The 24393-nt window shown below is 41.1% G+C and overlaps 1 protein-coding gene across 2 annotated transcripts in view; it reads left to right on the top strand.

The window, feature by feature from the left end:
• The window catches only part of ITPR2 (inositol 1,4,5-trisphosphate receptor type 2), a 237105-nt gene that overhangs the window by 55455 nt on the left and 157257 nt on the right, over window positions 1–24393 (top strand). Inside the window, exons 10-21 of one of the 2 annotated variants that reach the window (XM_079304199.1) lie at window positions 1506–1550; window positions 10557–10711; window positions 12085–12184; window positions 12305–12465; window positions 14637–14778; window positions 15943–16101; window positions 16937–17109; window positions 18607–18726; window positions 18828–19013; window positions 19578–19829; window positions 20669–20813; window positions 21726–21876. In XM_079304199.1, coding sequence (XP_079160325.1) covers window positions 1506–1550; window positions 10557–10711; window positions 12085–12184; window positions 12305–12465; window positions 14637–14778; window positions 15943–16101; window positions 16937–17109; window positions 18607–18726; window positions 18828–19013; window positions 19578–19829; window positions 20669–20813; window positions 21726–21876 — 1789 coding nt within the window. The remainder of the gene's footprint in view (window positions 1–1505; window positions 1551–10556; window positions 10712–12084; window positions 12185–12304; window positions 12466–14636; window positions 14779–15942; window positions 16102–16936; window positions 17110–18606; window positions 18727–18827; window positions 19014–19577; window positions 19830–20668; window positions 20814–21725; window positions 21877–24393) is intronic. The other variant, XM_079304200.1, reaches the window with a different exon arrangement.

Raw genomic sequence — 24393 nt, 5'->3', positions numbered from 1 at the left:
TAAGCTTGCCTTAGATTCACCTTGTTCCACCAAAAAAGCTGAAGGAGGAATGCACATCCATCCCTTCTGCCTGTTCCATAAGGCTCTGCAGTGTAGAGTAGGTTGGTGCCGAGATAGGTGGGTAAGAAGGGAAGTAGTTTCTAGTGCACAAGAAAGAAGGGTGAAATCAAGTAAACAGAGTGAAATGCTATAGACCTCAAAGACCCCAAAAACCACCCTGTCCAATTCTTCAGCTTTGTCTATAATGAATATAGAGAGTCAATGATATTTCAACATCAATTTCCTTTAGAGGTAGATAGAAGCAAAAAAAAGGTTCAACTCAGCAGTCTCTTTAACCTTCCTCAGTCTTTTTGCTTCAGACTTATAAATCACATAAATCATATAATCATATAAATGCTTATTTTTTAAATAAAAGCCTTATCAGCTTACCAAAATCTCTTCACAACAGTTGTCTGTGTAATGTTGGATGTATGGTAACATGATATTGAAAAGTTCCACTGGGATTTGTGCATCTTGTCTTGTGCAATTCTCTTCTGAACTCTTCCACATTGGTAATGCCAAATTCAAGCCAAGAAAATGACAGTACTCATCTGTAAGATGTATACACACTGTAATTGCCCAAGAACAAAATTGTCTTATATAATTTATAATCTCACTTCAGTATTTTCAGCACTTTGATGGCACATCCTATGCCAGGGAATATTGGTAAATATTGATGCAAAATTGTTTCTTCATGTAAATCAAATCTTGAAAGGCTTCATGTGCAGTAAGTGAGTGGGTGTGTGTGTTTTTGTTTATTTGTGAATGTATCTGCCTACATAATCCCTCATTTTATAGACTACATATTTCCCTTGTCAAAAGTACAATGATATTAAACAGCTGTTAAATAGCAATACTTTAAATTTATTATTGTATAGCATCTTTCATCCAAGCTTCTCATTTTACTTTAGTATCAATTAATGCTTGATAATCTTGATATGACATAGAAAATATTATCCCCATTAATAATGGTTAAAGTGAATCACAGTATAATTAAATAATTTTCTCTGGTAGCACTGTCATTCCTGTTTCAAAGATGTGTTAATTCTGAGTTCACTGTCTTCTCCTGTAAAATCTCAGTAGACCTAGAGAACATTAGTTTTTAATCTCTATCTGCCCAGGGTCAATCCTGGAAGTGATCGTGTGTGCATGTGTGAGTGACTGTAACTGGCAGCATTTAGAATAGCAACTGTGCTTTCTTCATCATCTTTTTTGGGTTTCATTATTTGAGATTCCTCTTGAGTTAACAAGCTTGATTGCAAGATGCTCTTTCTGGAGGTGAGGACATAGCCAGCTAGGTCAGCCAGAAATTGAAGCACTGAGTCTTTTACACTCACACTGCTTTTGAAACTCCACTCTGCTTTTGCAGGGTGGAAACATAACAGAGAACTGAACCAAACCCTCTCCCCCATTTATGAAATGTCTGAAAGCTATCAAGATAGTATTTGACTTCTTTTCTTTTCCAGCTTAACCCACACTACCCAGAAGGTCATAATGAAGGCAAAGCTTTGGTAAGTGGAATTTATATGTTGCATATAATCTGGGGAGCGCTGTATCCTTCACCCAGCATGTCCTAACATATGGAAGCTCTTCATAGCTTTCCTTTCCTTATGTGTTCCAGCTGCTGGGATTGTTTTCCATATCCTGTGTAAGGTAGGATGCATCTCACAACTGGCAATTCAGAAAGTTTTCCCCATGTTGAGGCAAATGATAAGAAACTTTTTCAAATTCTGCATTCAAGTGGCATTAGTTGAAGCTGTTGTGCTTGTTATCTGACTGCAGATATGCAATGTATTCATTCTTCTCAGCTCAGATGTGTTATTTCATGGCAACAGCCTTTGCCTGGTACAGCTTCAAGAGCATTTTAGCTAATTCTGACTAATGAGGCAAGGCCAGACATGGAGATTATAGTGAGTGAAAGAAGTGAGTTAAAACCTTGGGGGAATCTTATTGTTACTAAGCCAACAAATATTCCCAAAAAGAATCATTCCTCCATCAAATTCATGAGATTGCCTTGGAAAGGCTGAAATCTTCTTCAAAAAAATTAAATTTAATTTCTTTCTGCTTGCCTGCCGGCTTTTGTTCTTTAAGAGGATACATTTTCAAGTTTTTCTCTGCACAGGGAAGAAATTTTTGCTTTTTCATGACATGAAACCCAAGATTCTTACATAATCACATGCCTTGAGGACTGCAATTTTAATAAAAAAGGAGACTTTCATAGGAGTTGGCAACATTGGTTTTCCATCTTCACTGATATTTGGCATTAGTGGTGATATTGAAATAACAGCTAAGCTGTCTAGAGAAATGAGAATTGTCTCCTATGAAAGTACAGAACTTCCACCAGTTGTTTCTCTTTTGTGTTGGAATGAAACTTGAGGCCTTTGGAGCTTTGGAATGGAAATTAAGATCAGTTCTAGAATTCTCCAGTGAGTAGGTTTAGGCCCTTGTCACTGAGCATCCAATCCTATTGTACCACACCATACTTATTTATGATGTAGGTTTTCCCTCTGTAGCCATTTCAGTTCATCTAAATAGTTAAATATTCCCTGGACTGGATAATGACAAAGGCACCAGAGTAATCTAAGCATGAATGTTAAAGGTGGCTTCACTATCAGTTTGGCTTATTCCTCCTAGATATTGTTTCAGCTAGAACCCCAGACCAGATAAAGCACATAAGAGAAATGCTTCCAATAAAAAAGTAATCAAAGCTGATTGATGATCAAAACTAATGTGTATGGGGAAATTTTAATTTACATAGTCAGCACTTCCCTGTGAAAAGTGAAAGAACTTCCAGCAATTTTTGGTAACATCTCCATGTAAATCCAAGCCTACAGGCTCTATTAGTGTGGCAGAAATCCCTTTGGCTCCTTCACCCCTTTATAATCTTGTTGGAAATGCCATGAGTCAGCAATGGCTATTTAAGCCTTCATTCTGCCCTCGAGCAACTGAATAGAGGAACTTCACATCCCTGTGCAGGAATTTCTTTTATGTTACAATGATGCAGTGTATTGAATTGTCCCTCGAAAGTAAAAAAATCTTATCATATTTGGAGCTCTCTGAGGTTCAACTATGCCAGTTTTGTATCCAATAACACATAACCTGGAGCACACAGGTTTTCCTTGCTCTGTGGTTGTCATCGAGTGTTTCCTCTGCCTGGTCACTGCCTAACTGGCTCACTGCAAAGGCATCTTCTTTTCCATCTTCTGAAGCAATTAGTTTTGAAATACTGGCCATGAAGTCAATCTGGAGTGGGGAGGTTGAAGTGGACCTACCCCAGCAAAATTTGAAGTCTGAGTAGCAGGGAAATGTGAGATGAATAAACAAATCCTTGTGGCTGTAGGGCTGAACATGTAGCCTCTGCCCTTGAGGCCAAGAAGGCCAATGGTGTCCTGGGGTGCATTGGGCAGAGCAGTGCAGCAGGTCAGGGAGTGATCCTGCCCCTCTGCCCAGCCCTGGGAGGCACATCTGGAGAGCTGTGTGCAGCCCTGGGCTCCTCAGCACAGGGAGCTCCTGGAGCGGGGCCAGCAGAGGCTGCAGAGATGATCCAGGGCCTGGAGCATCTGTGCCAGGGAAAGGCTGAGGGAGCTGGGGCTGTCCAGGCTGGAGAGGAGCCCCAGCTGAGAGGGGCCTGTAGTAGAATAGTTTGTAAGAGTAGTGCAGAAGGCAATCTCTCCCAATGAGTTACAGCTGTACTGATTACTGAGGAGTGGAAACAGCCTTGCCTGCCCGATGACAATCGGTTTTATAAAAGAGTGGGTTAGCTGCCCACATGTTGCTGTTGGAGAGTCAGGACCTGCTGCAGTTTGGGATGGGGTCTGCTGGCTGTGCTGTGAGGGGCATGCACTTATTCAAGGGATGGACAGGGTTAGATGGCTGGGTAAGGGACAGGTTGGGTTTTAGCTGGTCATGTGGAAAGAGGGAAACTTGAGGAGAAGGAAAGAGTCAGTGCTGTGTGGAGCCGGTGAGGAAAGGAGTCAGAGTTCCCTGAGAAGAGTTCTCTGAAAGTAGACATGAAAGTTTTTCATAATGATGCTAGTCCAGTCTGTGTTGACTTAGTTACTACAGGGCCCTGAGCCCTGGGTGTCCCTGTGTGCAGGGAGGGCAGAGCAGGACCAGGCTCTGCTCCGGGGCTCAGCAATGGCACCAGAGCCACGGGCAGGGACTGAGCCCAGGGGGCTCCACCTGCACATGGGGCACAACTTGTGTCCTGTGCAGTGACTGAGCCTGCACAGAGACCAGAGAGGGTGTGGAGTCTCCTCACTGGGGATGTTCCAGAATTGGACACAATCCTGTGCCCTGTGCTCTGAGATGGCTGTGCTGGAGCAGGGAGATGGCACTATTGACCCACTGTGGTCCCTTCAGCCTGACCCACCCTGGGTCTCTCTTTTCCCTATGGGGTGTTAGATGAAAGGGTAGCAGCTCCTTCTCTGTTGCCTGGGTTTTAAAGGCAGCACAGCCATCTGTGCATTCTATGCCAGCCCTGAGCTCCTCAGCATGTGCTGGGGCTGCTTGTGCACATTCACGGCCTGGTTTACAAGGCCCAGTTGCTCAGGCAACTGATTTTTGGGAAGCAGCAATGGAGAAGGGTTTTCCATGATGCAGCAGTGGGCACAGACACAGAGGTTCTGCTTAAGCACATCCTTTCTGCCTTGCCTTAAGTGACTCCAGAATCTGGAAGGGTTTTAGCTCCAGAGAACATAAATATTACTGGAAGTCAGCAGGACTTCTGTTCCCAAGAATTAAAGGTACATTTGGACTGAGGTTCACTGCTTGTTTATGACTTGCTTCCTGACAATCCAGCCAAATTGTCTTGTGAAGCACTGCTTTTAATTCTGGCAAAATTTGGCCTTACAGTGAGTTGATTAATATCCCCACATCTAAGTTTTGGAAGATTTTTTTTTTTTTTTTTTTTAAATGGGAAGACCTTTTTGTGATTTAAGGGTCTTATCAAAAAAAGGCTTTTTCATCTCTTACAGTCTGGGAGATTGTAGTGTATCCTATATCAAAATGTAGTGCTCTGTGTTACAGCTCCCACTAAATGTAAAATTGGTGTTTTTTATGCTGCAAAATTACTATGCTTTTTCTTAGGAGAGAAATGTAAAGCATCAAGACGAATGCTGCAAACTTCAGGGAAATGTCAGGAACAGCTGGGAACCTGGCATTTGTCAGTGCCTTTAAAGTGTTAAAGGCTGACTCTGGATGGGTACTTTATCTCCATTTGTCTGCATTTTCATGAGACGGCTAATTCTAACCAGTTCCAATCTACCTTTTGTTGTTGAGATTTTTGTTAGGATTGAGACTGGTATGCACTTACTTGTCTTGAAAAGAAGTTGGGCAGTTCTACCATGGGCTGCCATGTGCAATTTGATGTATCTCCTTTGACTTCTGTTTATCTCTCTTTATGAATTCCCAACATTCTACAATTCTAACTTTTCTGTCTTGCTGCCAACCTAGGATAATTTTTTTCTGATAAACACTGTAAATTAATATTTTAAAAAATTACCTTCCTGTTATGGAAATGACATTTATTGAATTATGTATTTTACATGGGTGATGCAGTTTAAACAAGTAGAATAGGCAATCTGAAAAACATTGAAAAGGAAAATCATCAGCTTAAAAATGGCAGCTTATATAAAGCCAGCAGTCAGACCACTGGGGAGGCTGGGGAAGAAGGGGAGACACGGATGCCAGCACATTATTATTATTCTGCTGTTGCACACGGGTCTGAATCAGCTCTGGAAATGCATACATTGTTTCTTACAGAATGTCTCTGGCTCCTAACAACAGGATTGCAACGTGATGTCTCCGCTAAAAATGCGATGACTCACAAATGAGTCAACAGTGAAGGTGTTACAGGAGGCTAACTGCTGTGCTGTCTGCCAGGGCTCCTAGCAGGCAGGAGCAAGGCTGCCCATTCATTTACTCCATTTTCTTCTCAGAAAGTATTTTTTAAATAATCTAACCTATGAAGTTCTGCTCACGTTACTGCTCTGTGAAAATGCTGGTTTTTTTAAGAGCCTCCTAAACTGGGTTAACATATGAGATACCACATTGCTCTGGATTTAACAGGCATTTTCAGAACTCTGGCTGCTATTAAATTTAATTTCTGCTGAAATCTGTATTACAGCTTAATGTATTCATTCAGGAGCAGGGCATTATCCTTGTCTGTCTCTATGCCACAAGAGGCGTCTTCACCAAGTGGAATTGTAGATTTGGCTTCTGAAATAAAAGGTATTTTTGGGTCTGTCATGTTTCTGTATTGCTTTTTTGCAGTTGAAATGAAGGCCCTTCTGTAAGCAAAACTCCATGTAAAGCTCCTGAATTTTAGGTATGATGCCCAGTTGAGTTGAATAAGGATGGTTTGGGATAGGTAGCAATTAGTAGAAAATTCTATTAAGAGCTGTCAGAAGAATTATCTGCTGGGCTGTAAGTCTCCAGGAAGACAAATCTGATTGTACCTGATTGTTTTGTCACTGATTCCACTATGAGATTTGTCTCTCCTTACATTTGCCCTCCATATGGCAAGCAGTATGTCTGTTTTTTCTCTTCTTTTTAAATCCTGATGCACTGTAAATCAGTGGTGGTGGCCCAGGAGCTACAGACTTTGCTGTGGGCCTGGATCAGTATTTCACCCTCTCACTATGGTGGTTTTTCTCATTACCTGGGACTCTTTTTTGAGTGTTCAGCCTTTGCTTCACTAAGTGGGTCCCACCAGGAGAAGTGCCCTGTCTCTGTCGTGGGGGTTTGCTCAGTTCCCCTTCCTGGGTGTGATTATTGAGCTTTGCTGCTGCAGAATAAGGCTGGGGGCTCACATCCTTCTGTGCCAATGTACACTGAGGTTTTCTCAGGCTGAAGGAGCTGACTCTGCTCTTTATACCACTGATACTTAACACTGGTTTCTTTGGAAGGTGTGGGTCCAGCTCCTGCCAGGCACAAGCAGAACTGAATTTGTGTCTCTTTCATCCTCGTGAGTGATTTAACCAGTGCATAAAAATGAGGTGATTGCACCTTCCTCACCTTGGATGTGTGTCTGATGTGACTTGGGACAGCCTGTTGCTAGTTTGTTGTAATTTGGGACAAACAAAGCTATATACATTTTCCTTCCAGGAAGGTACTATTTGGTAATTTTGTTTTACCCACAGTGGTCTGTATTCCTGGTATGTAATTCACCTGGCTTTTTTTGTTTTTTAGTAAGTCTTGAGAGTGACTTTCTTGGCAGAAACTGAACCCATTGCCAACATCTCTGAAACTGTTCCATTGGCTTTCTCTTCACACTGTTTTAAGCTGAATTTTCTTCTCTCTGCATTTGAGTTCCTTTGCAGTTCTTTTCTTCCTTTCTTTTAATTGAATCCAATTTTGCTGGCTGCATCTGCTCATATGCCAGTTTCTACCTGAGCAAATGTCATCTTGTTTTCATCTGCTTAGGAATGCATTGCTTCTCCTGAGCTATTGTCTAATTAATTTAAGCTAGCCTAGTACTTTCACTTCTTTTTCACATCCTCACATGGACTCATCTGCTGATTCAATAATGGCTGGGTTAAGTGTGGATTCTGATGGCTGCTTACTAAATTTATTTTTTTGTGAGAAGCTTCCAGTATGCAAATGTCTGTGCATTCTCTCTCTCCCACACAGGCATGTGCACGTGCACTGGGATGTAAACTGAGACACAGACACAAATCCATGTTTGTTCCTGTGTAATGGCAGCATTGCTGTCTCTCATGCACTCCTTGTTTCCAGAGCTGGCAGGTTGGGGGTCACTTCTTTCTAGATTTTTTTTTTTTTCCCCCCATAAGTAGTGCTTAACTCCCATAACCCTTGTTGAGTTGTGAGATTCAGATTGTAAAATAGTACTGCAAGCAGAGTTCTGAGGTTTGTGGGGGAGTTCAGCCTGGAACTGCTGTACAGCTCTTGTGCAGGTCTGATTTTGCTCAACTAAGCTTGGCATTGCAGTTAGCAATGTTGCAGGCACTGTCTTGCCCTCTGTTGAAGTGGAATTTCTTTTTAGACTGAAAACCAGATCTTGCTGCTATGTTTGCCAGCTGCTAAGCCTGGTTGGTGGGATTTAGGGCTGGTGAGCCAATTCCATTGCTCAACTGAATCTGTGCAACTGTGGGGGAATGAGCAGGGTTAGCCCCAGCCTACTGGGTGAACTTCTCAACATAATTAATGGTTGGTGTAATCTCCTAAAGCACAGGAGACCTGCCTTTGACTCTGCTTCCTGCCAGCTCACCTGGTTTATACACTGGTCATGGTGTTCTGTGGTGGGGAATATCCCTTTGCCCAATCTGGGTCAGGTATCCTGTCCATGTTCCCTCCTGGTATGGTTTCATATTTTGGTCTGTATTTTACCCAGAGCCCCAGGATAAAAAGAAAACCTAATAATTATGAAATGTCCTGGCTTTTTGTATACCAGTCATTTCAGCTTGGAAATTATAGTGAAGTGAGTAGTTTCTGGGAAATCTTAACTGGATTTGAATGTAAGTTGTGGAAAACATCAGAGTTTGGCTGCTGTTCTGAACTGTCCTGTGCTACTCACCCCTTCAGACTTCCTGAATTTTAAACTGAATCTGTTTTGTTATGAAGTGTAGGAAGTAGTTTTCCATTTAATATTAGACTCTGACTCACACCTGTTAGGCTCTCAGAAGGATTTTTTTATTGTTTCTGTGCCTTTTCAGTTTGTCTCATCACGAGTATGTAAAACAAAATATGCATGGAAATCAGAAAAGCAATTTGCTATTTTCTCAATCCTTGCATATAGGTTGAATTTCCTTTGTATTTTTCTGTAGTATTTGGGGGCATGAGATACAAGAGGATGCAGGGACTGTCAGATGAGTTTACTCTTGTGCAAGTCACAGGAGATGGTTTCTCTTTGCCTTAGCAAGCCTTCCTCTCAAACACTTGTGGCAGTACTCTAATAACTAGAGGAGCCTAAGAACAATTTCTTTCTGTATTTTTTTCTGCCCTCTCCATCCTTGATAGAAGTAATGGGATGGAAAGCTGGCATTTTGTAAGCTTGATAATGAAAAAATGGAGCTTTTGGAAGGATTCAAAAACTGCCTTGAAATGAGTTGATAACTAACCCTTTCTTCCATAATTTCACTCCTGCTTGATTTTGTTGTTTAATCTCAGTTGGCAATATGGACAATCAACGATTTGCCCTTGATTATCCCTTACAGTTTGGTTTTAATCAAGCTACTAATACAAACCAAGTGCAGTCTGGCCTTTTACATTGTACAGCTCTTCCTTAGTGGTACATTGTAAATCATTATAATAGCATTTCATGCTTCCAGGGTTGGAGTTTTTTTCTCTTTTGGCTTTCCTCATTCCTCTTCTCCTTTCCCTGTGTGATGTATTTTGTGTATGTGAAGGGCCCTGGGCTGCCAGTCTCTTAATTGGTTATCATTCACACCAGTAATTCTGTTTGCTGCATGGATATGGGCACAGACTCCAAATGACTCTGTCAAGCCAAGAAATGTTCTCAGGGAAGCTGGCATTTGGAGTCTGTAGGCAAAGATATGGAGGTGACTAAAGATAGGAGGATGGTGCTGTGGGGTCAAAATTGCCATGGACTCTCAGCAGGTATTGGGAGGAAAATCCCACCTTAGCTCATGTGCCTGGTTTGAGTAACTCTGTCCCTCAAAGGGAACAGCTCCTGTCCTTGCAGGGGATAAAATCAGACCTGAGTTGGACTGTTATCAGCTGTGCTGAGATTTGTAATACAATCCAGCTGGGGCTTTGCCTGTCCCCCTTGCCATGACAAGCTGGTCCTGACAGAGCACGTGCTCTGGCTCTTGCTCTTTGGAGAGTGTCCACAGGACAAGAGGAAATGGCCTCAAGCTGCTCCAGGGAAGGTTCAGATTAGGCATCAAGAATAATTTCTTCTTGGAAAGGTCTGGCAAGCATTGGAAGGGGCTGCCTGGGGAGGTGATGGAGTCCCCATCCCTGGAAGTGTCCAGGAGAAAACTGGATGTGGCTTGGTGGTTGACAAGGCTGTACTTGATGATCTTGGTGGTCTTTTCCAACCTAAATTATTCTATTATTCTCTGAAAGTGTGCTGCTCTGATTCTGCCATCTGAGAGGAAAAAGCCATCCAACTTACATAGAACAACAATGGATTTAGGCAAATTGCTTAAAGTCCCTTCTTGAAAAAAAAAATCCAATTTGTTTTTTATTAATTCTCTTCTTTCAAATGTGGCCCTTTCCAGACCAGCACTGTGTAGTTGCATCAGCTGGGAGTGAGCATCTACTGCAGGTTTTTTGAAGTTGTAGGTGTCAAATAAAGCATATCCAGTGCTGCAGTGCCTCTGTAGCTTGTGGCCTGCTGCTGTTCTAATGACTGCCTGAGATCCCACAGAGCAAAGCGCATCCTTTGTTACTCCAAAGCCAGTCATGGTAGATTCTTGCTAGAATGTAAAAAAAAAAAAAAAAAAAAATCCAGATGTATTACTTGTCTGCAAGGTAATTGAAGATTTTCTAATGGGCCCTGATGCAAGCAAATAACCCTTGTGCCTAATCAGCAGAGAGACGGCGACCTTCCTGCTTCAAAGAAGAAACGCCAGGCAGGGGAGAAGATTATGTATACTTTGGTCTCTGTGCCACATGGAAATGACATTGCATCTCTCTTTGAACTGGATGCCACCACCCTTCAGAGAGCTGATTGCCTGGTTCCAAGGTAAAATAAAAAAAAAAAAAGGAAATGAAAAGAGGGCAAAAAATAGTGCTGCATTGACAGGGTTTCTTCCTGGCATTATGCTGGTATGCTGGTGAATAAAGCAGAAAAATCAAACATAAGCAAGTATTATCTTTCTGTTAAAAACTGAGGTGTGTTCATGGGTAAATAAGGGATGTAGAAAACATGGTAATGCTGCTGTGACTGGGTAAAATAATTATAAGGATAAAACAAGTGACAGAGTCTATGAAGAGAGAAAATAATGATCTAAGTATTGCACAGATCTGTGTGAGGATAGAATTGAGTTCTGTGCACTGTTTGAAAAAAATGTACTTTTAATAGATTTAACTGAATTGTTCCCAAAAAAAATAATATGTGGGGTGAGCTGGGCTTCTGTTTCCCTGGCAGATTATGATGCCACTGAGTGTATTTGTTATTCAAATGTATTCAGCAAGTGGCTTCTGGGTTTTAATTGTCAATATTTGAAATTTTAGCTGTGTAGCATAGCTGAGATTGGGTAGATAAGTCACACTGTTGGATGTGACTGAATGGGCTAGCAGACACTTGGGGCTGGTTGTTATGAGGGTGGATTTTAAAGCTAGGTACTCACAAATACTGATGTCTGTGACTTTGAAGTGTGTTGGCTGTGCTAAGTTCTGCCAGATAATTTGCTTACTTGAATACTCAAAAGCCCATCAGCATGAAAAGGAGAGTGTGAATGGAGACCACAGTGAATATATTTCAAAAGTGAAATTCAGAGTTAAAATTGTAATTGATTTCTCAGCTCTGCTTTTTGATAATACCACAGATTATCATATGGAAAGAATTTAGAAAGATCTCCTATCTGCTCTTTGTTCACTTGATTTTCAGTTGAGAACCGGTACTGTAAATGCTTGCTCTGGAACAAGGGTTTGCAGATCATAATGATGAAGCTGTGAAACCATGGTCAGCTTTACTTTCTGGCTTTTGTGCTATGACAGCTTAAAAGGGTTTGTTATTCTTCAGAAAAAAAAGAGAACTGGGTTTATTCATGAAATGTATTTCTATTCAGATGGATTTTATAACATCTTCCTTTTAGTTTTTTTCCTTTAAAGAATATTTTATTCCTAGACTTACATAAATACTTAAACTCAGCACTCTGCATAATCCCAAGATGCTGGCTGTTCTTGTTGAAGCTTTGCTCTAGGTGAGAAAGGAGCCAAGAGAAAGGGGTAGTGCAGTGTCTTTGAGGTCCACCTCCCCCTTTTATAATGGTGTCTGGTGTGGCTCTTGCTCTCCAGCCTGGTGCCACAGGCAGGTGTTGCAGGACATCCCACTTGCCCACGTGGGCTCAGGACTGATCCATCTCAGCTGCTGTTTGCTCTGTTGCCCTTTAGGAACTCCTATGTCCGACTGAGGCACTTGTGCACCAACACTTGGGTCACCAGCACCAGCATCCCCATAGACACTGAGGAAGAGAGGCCTGTGATGTTAAAGGTAAACAAAACCCCAGACTCATTCCTGAAGCTGTCTCACTTCTAACCTATGAAATGTACATAATAATTAGGGTAAAGGTAAGAGGACTGCTCACCAGCTTTAAACCAAAAACTGTTGCAGATTGGGACGTGCCAAACCAAAGAGGACAAGGAGGCTTTTGCCATTGTATCAGTTCCTCTCTCTGAGGTCAGAGACTTGGACTTTGCCAACGATGCCAACAAGGTTTTAGCATCAACTGTTAAAAAGCTGGAGAATGGAACAATAACCCAGAATGAAAGGAGGTTAGTGAGTTTTAATGTTTTCCCCTGCTAAATTGGTGTTTGGTTACTCATGGTAACACAGTCATGGATAGGTGATATCCACATGGACAGAGGCTGTTGGGAGAGGACACTTCAGTTCTGAGAGTGCCAGCCTGGGGTTAGATTCTGCCTCTGTTGGAGCATCCTTGCTGTACCTCATGCTGGTCCATGTATCTCCTCTGTAAGAGGGGGGTAAATAGCACTTCCCAGCTCACTGGCCACATAAATACATGGGTAATGGTCAAGTGTCTTGTCTGGATCTGCCTCCGAGCTGCAATGTGAGGGTTTGTTGCATCAGATTCTCATGTACAGCACTGCAGAGCTCTTGACTTGTGGGAAGTTCACCACACTGCAAATCTGCAAAACCCTTGGAAGGAGGTCTCAGTGTGACTGAGAAGCTGCTCCAATAATCCCTTTGATTTCTCATTCCGGTTTTCCCTTATTCTCTTTTTCTATTTTGCATCATTTTGGTGTTTAGCTTGTATCCCCACTTTGTCTGTGGCCCTATTAGGATGTCTGGTCCTCACACCTGCTCCTGAATCAAGAGATTTTGTTGCACATTTGTTGTACATTATAGCCAGATATATTCCACTGCTTGTGATGTAGTTCACTATTTGTCTTCAGCTGCCTGTAGTTAAACTGAATACAAGACTGCATCTCTGGCAGTGTGAATTCATAACTGTGATACATCATATACAGATTTTTTTTTTCCCTGGAAATGTTACTTTTTGGTGATGAATCTGAATTTTTGCAGTCAGTTTCCAATAGCAATTAGACCAGATGGTTTAATATCCCAACAGGCAAATTGTTAGTGATCTGAATGTTGGGACTCAGCCTTGAAAAGCTGTGGGGCCATTTCATGATTGAGTTAACCCAGAGAGGGATACAACAGTGTCCAGGTGGGATGTCCCTGTATGAACCTTGTGTCACTGCCTGTATTGTCAGGTCTTGATGTTGACAGATTGGTGCAGCAAACGTAAAGCACTTCAGAGCTGTTTCTCAACAGTGCCCTTATTAGTTTGTTCTTGTGATTTCCTTTGGAAAACCCCCCTAAATATTTTTCTTGTCTTATTACCTTCTGGCATAGAGAAGTAGGAGTCCTAACAGTTTATTCTTCATTGCTCCATCTTACAGCTGCCTTTTCTACTTTATTTTGGGAGGGTAATAACACCCAACTTTCTGTTTTCTGCAAGAGGCTGAGGCTTCTAGAGCTAAAGCTCACTCAGGATTTAGGTGAGCAGCCCAGCTCATTTGTGGGTAATGGGAACCTTGTGTCTGGCTCCCACAGATGACTGAAAATCTCTTGGGGATCTTCCTGCCTCTTTATAGCTGGCAGATTTGTTAATTATAGACTAGATATTGACCAAACTGAGATGATGCTGAGTTCTTAAAGTGAGAGCTTGCTGGTGCTGTTAAGGGATATTCTTTGAAATCTGTGGACATCTGTGTTTCTCACTGCATGTCTCCCAAGGTGTTAGTAATAAGGAGGCAACAGTGACTGTTTTCTTTTTTTTTTTTTTTTCTCCATTTATATTCTTTTTGCATTTTTCTGAAGGTGGGAGAGAAGGAGTTACTACTGCTTCTGTTTTTAGCACCTGTTTCTGACAAATCTTTTGTTTAGAAAAGAGTGAAACAAATAGTTTCTTGCGTCAATATACATAGGAGAACAGCTATATATGAATATATATAGTAAAAAGCATATATATGAAACAGTTTCATGCATCAGTAGGGAAATAATCTAGTGGCAGAATGTTTTTGTTCCTCTAGTGAGTCTATCATCTTGTTTCATGGACCCATGATAAAGCATAAAAATCCTTGCTAGGCTGTGGAAATTTCTTTCTACTGCTCCTGGGCCTTGAGGCCAGCTGGTATAGATTTTGGGTCTCTGAATACTGTGTATCAATCCAACACCCTGTATCTTTCTCTTGTTTTCCCTCTGGTTGTTGTTTAATGCCTTGGTAAACAGCCCTGTGATTGATTTAAGCTTCTGCTGAACCAAGGCTTGGAATCCTTAAGTCCATGTCAAACTTAACTTTGCAGTGGTGGAAGTTCCATTGTGCCAGGTAAAGCTTGGCAGAAATATGGTTTTTGTTCTCAATGAATCCTAGCAAGGGTTGAGTGACTGTTTATAATGATTTGTCTATTCATTCTAGGTTTGTAACCAAGCTACTGGAAGATCTCATTTTCTTTGTTGCTGATGTGCCCAATAATGGGCAAGAAGTTTTGGATGTGATTGTTACCAAGCCAAACAGGGAACGACAGAAATTAATGAGGGAGCAAAATATATTGGCTCAGGTATGTCCTACTGTGCTAGTAACTTAATATAATTATAACTTAATTGTATTTGCAAACAGATTACAGGAGAGAGTGATGTGAGAAAAAGTTATTTTTGGGTAACTTGGCTTATGCCAAGTTTGTATCTGGTTGGATTGAGTAGAAATGACACTACTTGGTCAAAGCTCATCTCTTGGTCCCTAAATCAGAGTCAAGCACAAGGGGCTGAAGAGGACTCTTAATTTCATGTGATTCTGATAAGATTGTGTTTAAGATCAAATTGTTCACAAAATTTGAGACAAACATGGAGCACAGTCCCAATCCTGCAAGTGATTGCCACATAGGTGCCCCTGTGGAGCTCTGGCTTTGTTTGCATGAGGGTTTTATTAAATTATTTATTTATTTTATTTATTTTATTTATTTTCTTGCAAGTAAATAAAACTAATGTGCTTTTTGAGATGTCAACTGAAAGAAATTTACAAAAAGAAAACGATGAAAGTGGACAGCAGCCAGAGTTGTCCTTTTTCATCATTATATGATCCAAAATTAAGACATGTAACTAAAACAGTTAAAAGTTTGGGATAGTAAAGAGAAAGCAATGTCAATCAAGTTTGTGGGAAATGCAAAGCTAACTCCTGTGGGAAGAATAGTTTGTAAGAACAGTGCAGAAGGCAATCTTTCTCAATGAATTGCTGCTGCACTGATTTCTGAGGAGTGGAAGCAGCCTTGCCTGGCAGTGAAGATGGGTGTTACAGGAGTGTGGGCTAGCTGGCTAGTTGCAGCTTGAGACCCAGAGTGTGTTGTAGTTTGGGATGGGCTCTGCTGTGAGGAGCTAAGGGACAGCTAAGGTAAGATCATGTTGTGTGAGGGACAGGCTTGGGTTTAGCCAGTCATGTAGAAGAGAGAAGGATTCAGTGCTGTGTGGAGCTGCCTGTGAGGAAAGGAGTCAGGTGTCTGAGAGAAGGCATGAAAAGCTTTTAGTAAAGGGCTGGTGTTGGTGCCAGTCATGTCTTTCTTGGCATGTTTGCTACAGATCCCAGATGCATAAAGCTGTCTCAGATGATATCCCCCTTCTGTTTAGTCAAGGCTGTTGTACTGTGTGAAGAGGATACTTCCATTGGCTGCTGTAAGTTCAGCAGCAATCCGAGTCTGGTTTTCACTTTCAGTGATCTTGATTTTGAACAGATATTTGGCATCCTCAAAGCTCCTTTTAAGGACAAAGGTGAAGGATCAATGCTGAGACTTGAAGACCTGGGTGACCAGAGATATGCTCCTTACAAATACATGTTAAGGTTATGCTACAGAGTTCTAAGGCACTCCCAACAGGACTACAGGAAGAACCAGGTCAGTGGTATTGAGGATAATTTTCCTCCTGATTTCTATAATTCTATGTCCTGGTTTGACATTATGGTTTGACATGACTCTCTGCACTTAGAAGTGGGATTCTGAGTTGATGGGGAAAGGCCTTTTTTGTGTGTGAATTGAAAGTTCAACACTGAATATCACAAGTTCACTTTGTGCTTTTGCAGGCTCAGACTGAGACTGAGATTTACGGCTTCATTCATGAGCTTTCTGTTATTAAAAGTATGTTCTTGGAGCCTGGATTGTAAAGTGGGAAATCTGCAAAGCCGTCTGCTTCTCTTGCTTAAATATTTGTAGAGGGATGGCAGTGAGTCAGAAGAGAGGTTGTTATATCAGGTAGCCTGATTTCTCACTGCTGGATATTCCCTGTGAGCAAGAGGTATTTCAGAACATGGGCTAAAGGGACTGCAGATAAAAGCCTGAACTGCTGTGTGGCTTCTTTGTTTTCTTTCCAATGTTTTACAGAAATATTTCTGTCCTGAAGGGAGAGAAAAGGTGGAGGGAAGACTGAGGAAAAAAGCTTCTTAAATACTATAAAAATATTTGAGTTTTTTTTAAGAGGTTGCCATTTCTTGAATTTTGTGTATATTTTCATGGATTCATCCCTTTGGTTTATGAAAGAATAAGAGGAGTTAGTCATCCCTAATATGGAATCTGTTTCTCAAGGTACATATTTGAGGTATTCAAAAGTTCTTTTGTTCAGGCCAGTTCAGAGAGGAAAGTTTTGAGTGTTATTTTGATTGCTAACTGAGCTGGATGCCTCTGGTTCTAACATTACTGCTCAGCAGCTCATCATGGGTATTTTTCCTTTTTTCAGGAATATATTGCTAAGAACTTCTGTGTCATGCAGTCTCAGATTGGTTATGATATTCTGGCAGAAGACACCATCACAGCTTTGTTGCACAACAACAGAAAACTGCTAGAGAAACACATCACAGCTAAAGAAATAGAGACATTTGTGAATTTACTCAGGAGGAATCGAGAGCCCAGGTTTGAAGTGGTCCTCATAGCATTTTTTGCAGTAGCTGTGAATTGCATGCTATTCATTGCTTTGATGTCTTTCTCCCTGTTTTGACCTTACAGACAAAAACTCCACATGTACAGAAAATATTAAAGCTACCTGTAATTCTTGGAATTTAACCATATCCACGTTTTAAAAACTAGAGCTTACTGAAAAGAAGGCTTATACTTGATGGGACAACTTTGAAAATTTGGTCTTAGTTCTGATTGAGACAAAGAGAAATGAAGAGAGTTTAATTTCTCCCAGCTCTGTGAAACTGCCACTTGTGTTGGTTCTCCTGCTAATAATCCTGGTGTAAATTATGCTCACGTGTCAATTTTTAAAGCTTTTATTAATATCAGTTTTTCTGCAGGTTCTGATTCCAAATCAGACCTGAAAAGAGCCTAAGACAATGAAGATCCCATAAACCTGTGTCCTAGACCAGACTTTGTTCCAAATTAAAGTATCTGGCCTTGAACTAAACTCATCTGTTTTTGTTCTTTTGTTTTTTTGTTTTTTTTTTAATAAGCTTCAGATCAGAATATAAAATAAATAGGTTTCTTTATTTTTAAATGGAAAAATCTCTTTATTGTCAGATTTTCAGTTGTAAAATTAATCAAGTAATACAAGTATAAGAAATGAACATACTGAAGGCCAAATATTGTTGTCTGTAATTGTGAATCCCATTTTCCAGGTAGCCATTAAGGATATTGCTCAAAGCTTTGGTGCTTCACTGCTTCAATTATTTTCTTTATGCCTCTTTGCCTCACTCTGTAATTTCATGCCTCTCCCATGCTTAGCTGGGTTGGGCTTTGTCAATATGAAGAGGAAATCCCAAGATCAGCCCGGTCTGTGCTTACTGGAAGTTGCACCTTGTGTTTTCCTGTGGTGGAGGATGTAATGGAATTTGATCCATAACATTGTGCAACTACTGTGCCTCCACTTCTTTGAGGCATTCAGGAGCAAGAAATGTTTCAAAATTGCCCCTTGCCAGAAAGGTGTAATCTGAACAGCAAAGACTTGATTCTTGATACTGATTTTCATGGAGAGTGAGAATTGTGGCATTCTGCTCTAAAACACATGAGCTACAAAATTAAAAACCTTCCTGAGTTTTGGCTCCAACCAGGTGACTTCCCCAGAATTCCATGTAATTATGTGCTGTTTGCTTAATTGAATCTTTGGATTGCTATGCACTTTTAATTACTGGCTGCCATAAAGCTTCATTTCAGTTATGGGTGTTTTTCCTAAGTCTACCCTAAAAATGCTGCCTGTATTCACCCACTACAGTTCCAGAATTTAGTGGGGGCTGTGGTCATTGCTAGAGGTTCAAACTGTTGGCTCCTTGGATGGCTGATAGCAGATGGTCAGAGTTTGTACCTGGATTTCTAAGAAAGTGAAATATATGATCTGTGTATATTTAAGATTTCTACTGCAGTTTTTAAAGCCTCATGTTCTGCTGCATCTGTTTTTTTTTTTTCTGACTGCAGATTCTTGGATTATCTGTCAGACCTGTGTGTATCTAACACCACAGCAATACCAGTAACTCAGGAACTCATCTGCAAGTTTATGCTGAGCCCAGGGAATGCTGACATTCTCATCCAGACCAAGTGAGTATCTGTAATCAGAACATGCCACTTTTTTGTTGTCTGCTCTCTTAAATTCCCAGCACTTTCTTTGTGGCTCCATTGTGAATGGTTTGTGTTTGCAGGCTGGTTTCAACCCAAATGGACAATCCCTTGGAGTGCCCAGTCATCTCAGATGACATTGATGAAGAGGAAGTGTGGCTTTACTGGATTGACAGCAACAAGGAGCCTCATGGCAAAGCCATCAGGCATCTGGCTCAGGAGGCAAAGGAGGGCACAAAAGCTGATTTGGAAGTTCTTACCTACTACAGGTAAAACTGCTCATTCAAAGAGAAGAAAATGTCAAGTCTGTGAAGACCCCCAGTGCTGTTCTTATCAAGTTCATTTGCCAGTATCAAAAAAGAAAAACCAAGTCATGCCACAAACTGAGATTAAAAGTTCAGGTTTTTCTTGTGGGAGTCATCACAGTCTCTGCTGCCTATTCCAGGCGAATCTTGAGTTTCCTTTGCTCGTCACATCTCTTGTGTGTCTTTTTTATTTTGCCTCTAACTTTCTATTTATTGGGCTTTAATTTTAGGTTGTGCTGCCCAGGAAGCAAGGCACACTCTGAGGACAGAGTGTCCTAAGTGTCTTGAGGATTAGAGAAGAAATGGGATCATGGAATAATGTAATAATGTTATATGAAATTGAAACAATAATTGAACAAATAGTTTTTTATGTCAAGTTGCTCCTTTGCTTAATGAAGTTATCTTATTTTTTAGGATTTATATCAGAAAATCTCACAATAGGCTTGGAACAGGAGATTCTGAGGTGTGTTCTTTCCTTTCCTACCGATTTCCTTGAATGCCATGTTATTATTTTTATTTTTTTTTAAGGTACCAGCTGAACCTCTTTGCAAGAATGTGCCTGGACCGCCAGTATCTCGCCATCAACCAGATTTCTGCCCAGCTGTCAGTGGATTTGATCCTCAGGTGCATGTCTGATGAAAGCCTCCCCTATGACCTGCGGGCTTCCTTCTGCCGCCTGATGCTGCACATGCACGTGGACAGAGATCCCCAGGAGTCTGTGGTGCCTGTCAAGTATGCCAGACTGTGGACTGAAATTCCTACCAAGATCACCATTCATGAGTGAGTTGAAAGTGTCTCAAACTGAAGTACAAAAGCTCTTTGTAGGGTTAGTGTCAGAACAAAATGGTTACAGATGTCCAATGTCCACAAAACATGTGAAAAGGCATTTTGTTGCAGAACACAGAACTATTAATTATTGTAACTCTTGGAAACTTCCATGGGCAGCTTTCAGTTGTTAAATATTTAAATTTTATTTTTTACTATGTTCTTTGATTGAACAAGGTGGGGTAGATGGAATGGCCTTTCTCTCAGATCAGCTGCACTCCAGTTGTGTCTCACATGAAAGTTTGCTAGGCTGGAAATTGGTTTTATACCTCAAGTTCAACAGAAAGCCACAGCTGGGAACCCAGAATTAAGTCACAGCTGCTGTCCAGAAACAGCTCACAAAGGCTTTGGCCTTCACTTAGTAAAGTACTTGAGGATGTGTTAAATTTAATTTTAGAGAAAGGACCACTGATTTCAGTGCAAACCCAGTCTGGCTCCACTGATTTGACTGAATAGCAGCACTGGGATGCTCCCAGCCAGGGAGTATCTTTCTGGAGAGACAGAAGAAGTGCAGCAGGCAGTGTTGTTTCTGTTAATGACCTTGTTGAATTACCACAGCAAGATGTAAGAGTTCTATCTGCCCCAAGAGTGGTATTGTCCTGTCTGTGTTCTTCCCATTCACTTCAAGCCTTCCTGGTACTGCTGGAGGGAAGGTTTGTGCATCCACTTTCCATATCTCCAGAGAGCTGAACTGAGTAATTTCCAGAAGATCATGATCAGTTTTTTCTTTAGCAACAGCTGATCCTGATAGTAGAGGTGTTTAGTTCTCCTTCTTTCTGTGCCTTGTATTGTAGGTATGATTCCTTCACTGACTCTTCAAGGAATGAAATGAAGACAAAGTTTGCACTAACAATGGAATTTGTAGAAGAGTACTTGAAAGAAGTTGTGAATCAACCCTTTCCATTTGGCGACAAAGAGAAAAATAAACTTACATTTGAGGTACTTCTTAGCTATCTGCATACTACATAAATTATTTCCCATTTCAGATAAATAACATGGTTTATTTCAAAATAAAGCCAGTTGCAGACTAAATGTTGGTGTAAAATAGCCTAAAGAAGCTCCTGTTCCTAATTCCATTCTTGGTGATGACTGCTGCTGCAGAAAATAATATTCTTGTCTGCTCTATTTTCCCAACCTTTCCTCATTCTCCTGAGGTGGCTGCATTTCAGTGGAGGGAGAGGGGATTTCTGGGGGATGAATGGTGAATATTCCTGCTCTTTCTACATCAGTAAAATAGCTTGTAAGGATTATTCAGTAAAGGTACTGTTTTCTATGTAGAGTATTACAATCAGTGAAATACTCTGAATAACCTAATCCTGTGGTTTAAACATTGTTTGAAATTCCTGACAGAAACTTTAGATAGACCTAGGTTTTCTAGCTTCAAATAGCAAAGAATAAAGGGGAAATCCTTACAACTTGTATAGTTTTTCTTCCAGCCTACTTCTCTTTGTTACTTTTGCCACTGGTCACCTGAAATCACCTCTGTGCAAACTTATCAGTCATCTTACTCTTCTGCTGACTTCATCTTCCCCAAAGATGCTGCCTCTTTAAATAATTTCCCAGAGTCTTTCTCCTTGATCTTATATTTTCACAGATGAAATTTTATCCTCTCAAGCCTTCCTAAATCTCACTTGGTTTTGCTGTCTGCTGTAACCTGACTGACCAATTGCTTTATGTAATCATGACAAACATTTAATGTCACTGGCCTTAATCCAAAAATCAGTGGGAAGACTTGAGCTAGTCTGAATGCACTCAAGATCTGACTCTCTGTGGAAGCTGCTGTGTGAAGTGCAACCCAAAACCACAAAGGCTGTCAGTGCTTCCTTAATTTTTAATTTCTTGTTCTCTTAGGTGGTTCATCTGGCTCGAAACCTGATATACTTTGGCTTTTACAGTTTTAGTGAGCTTCTCAGACTGACCCGGACACTGCTGGCAATTCTAGATATTGTTCAAGTTCCCATCTCCTCATACTTCGAAAGGCTGAGCAAGTTTCAGGACGGAGGTGAGATGGGCAGCAGAGGCTGTTATTCCAGTGGGTAATTAGCTGTTTAAGTTGGAAATAATATGTGGAAAATCTCATTACTCTCTCAAGGTTCTGTATTCACACATCAGCCCACCTACAGGAATGCATTACAGGGGACATTAAGATGATCAGCGAGCAGAGCTGCATCCTTTGTGACTTGTGGGTACTGCATTAGTGTTGCTGCTTATTTGGAACTTTCAAATCCAGTTCTAAATCTCAGTGCCCCTTGCTCTGAACATCCTGAGAGAGTTCAAGCAGCATTTGCCTGGGCACAGGGATTATGGTGGCTCATCTGTGGCACAGCTGATTGTTAATCTTAGCATCTCACTGAAAGAGAGTGAAGATGGTTCTGGTCCCACAATAGCAGAAGTACCCAGTAGAAGTCCAGAGGAGGCCATCCTCTGCCTATGTCAGATTAGAATATTCTGTTTTGAACCCAGACCTCAATGCCTCTCTGACAACTCTAGGGCTATTCTGTATGTCCCACTGCCTTTGCTGCTATGGTTTAAAGCTGGGTTCAAGAATGAGCCATGCCAGGAAGGTGCTGAAATGTAGCAGTTTAATTTTCCTGTGTGAGTGGAAGGGAGGTGTGACAATTGTGTGGGCTGATGGTCCAGAAGACCAACTGATGGCAAATTCTGTTTTAATATGTAGCTGGTGTTGTCAGCCAGCTGGCTAACAGCATCAAAATGCATGAGCTGTCTTGTTGGAAACAATTATTTTGTGTTTTCTCTGGGAGGTCTTTTCTCAGCCTTGAGTTTTTCTAATAATTTTGTTCAGTCACTCCCACAGATGCCCTGCAGGAGTGTGCTGTTCTTCACAACTTTTTTCCTTGAGGTTCATACACTCTGGAGAGGTGTAGACTGTCATTGTCATCTCTGAACCAAGAAGTCACATGCTTGGTTCTCTTGCTCTTCTCTCCATCATGCCAGCAGACTTTACTGACACCCTCTGGATGTGTTTCCTGCAATGCAGTGCACACCAAGTCATTCTGTGGCTGGCTGCAGTCCCTCCTCAGCACTAGAGAAAAGACTGGCAGCCCAGACACTTGGAATTCTGTTCTCCTTTTTTGTCCCTGAAAGACTGCATTGCAGACTCTCTTCTTAAATGGTTCTGGACAGTTTGACTCCAGGACACCATCTTGGCATATTGGCAGCATGGGACATGCAGATGTTGTTCTTCTGCTTAGTTCTCACTCTGCCCAAACCTCTAATCCTGATTTTTACATCTTGTTCAGTGTTTTTGCTTACATTCATTGTCCATAAAATCATGTTTGTTCTTAATTCCCATTTATTTATTTTTATGTGAGAGAGGAAGGAACCACCCATTAAGTGCAAACAGACCTGCTCTCAGTTATATTAATTTCTTTAGCAATTCCATGCAAATCAATGAATTTCCTTTTGAAATAAAGGAGTGTGAAGGAATGCTGCAAATGGCACCACCATGCAAATGGAAGCTCAGTAGCCTTTTTAGTAATGCTCAGCCACATACTGGAACCTTGTTGTAAAATTTTTGTCAGAAACCTGGTTTTGTCTCATGTTCTTTCAGTAAAAAAGGTGTTGAACAAAAGTGTTTTTTTTTTTTTTTTATTAGCTTCAACCTTTATAGAGATTTTAAAAATTTCTGTCCTGCTGTAGCTGTCTCCATGGCTGTTTACCTTTCTAACACTGATCAGGTGAGGATGTGACAATCCATGGATGCTCTTTTGGTATTTACCTGTGGGTTGGTTTGATTTGTTTGGTTGGGGTTTTTCTCCCTTTTTTTTTTTTAACTAACTCTGTCTAGAAAACTTTGGAGGAGTTTCTTTTGCTGGTGCAGACTGTTGTCAGTCCTGTCTGCAATCTTACAGGAGTCTAGAGATATTGGCTGTGCTGTCTAGACTTAAAAACAGGCATTAAAACTTTGCTGTGGTGAGACAAGGTATTTTTATGTAGAAATAGCTGAGGAGAGGCCTTCTACAGTCTCTATAAAATAAAAGGATGTCTTTGGATGGCCAGATCTTTTCTTTAACCTCCCTTTTCCTTTCTGATGGAGAAGCTATAAAATACATAATGTGTGCATTTGCTCTGCACTTGAGACAGAATAATCCTGAATATGCTGTGTCCAAGCATCTTGCCTTTCCTCCTGCTTTCCCTGGAGGTGCAAACTTACCTACTCATGAGCTATAAAGATGCATGTGCTACAAGGATGGAGTTTAAGTAGTTTAATAACTCCTATTCACTATTTTTGAGCACCCAGCTCCTAGAACTTCATGTTCAAAGAACATATTTCATGTCTGAAAATCATGACTGGAGCAAAACAGGGTAACACTTTTCATTAATGAGAACATGCAAGAATAAACCAGCATCACTTTATTTGCACAGTGCACCACTGAGGAGTGGTGCTGGGCTGGAACTTCTGGGCCTCTGCATGTGTGGGACTGTAGATGATCCTAAAGATGAGTCCAGAAGCACAGATGTTCCCTAGGTCCTGTGGAGTCTGGATCTGTCTTGTCTA

The sequence above is a fragment of the Erithacus rubecula genome, assembly GCF_903797595.1.
Source record: "Erithacus rubecula genome assembly, chromosome: 4".
Taxonomy (NCBI): Eukaryota; Metazoa; Chordata; class Aves; order Passeriformes; family Muscicapidae; genus Erithacus; species Erithacus rubecula.
Note: the sequence above shows the minus strand (reverse complement) of the source record. Positions and strands in the feature narration are given on the sequence as shown.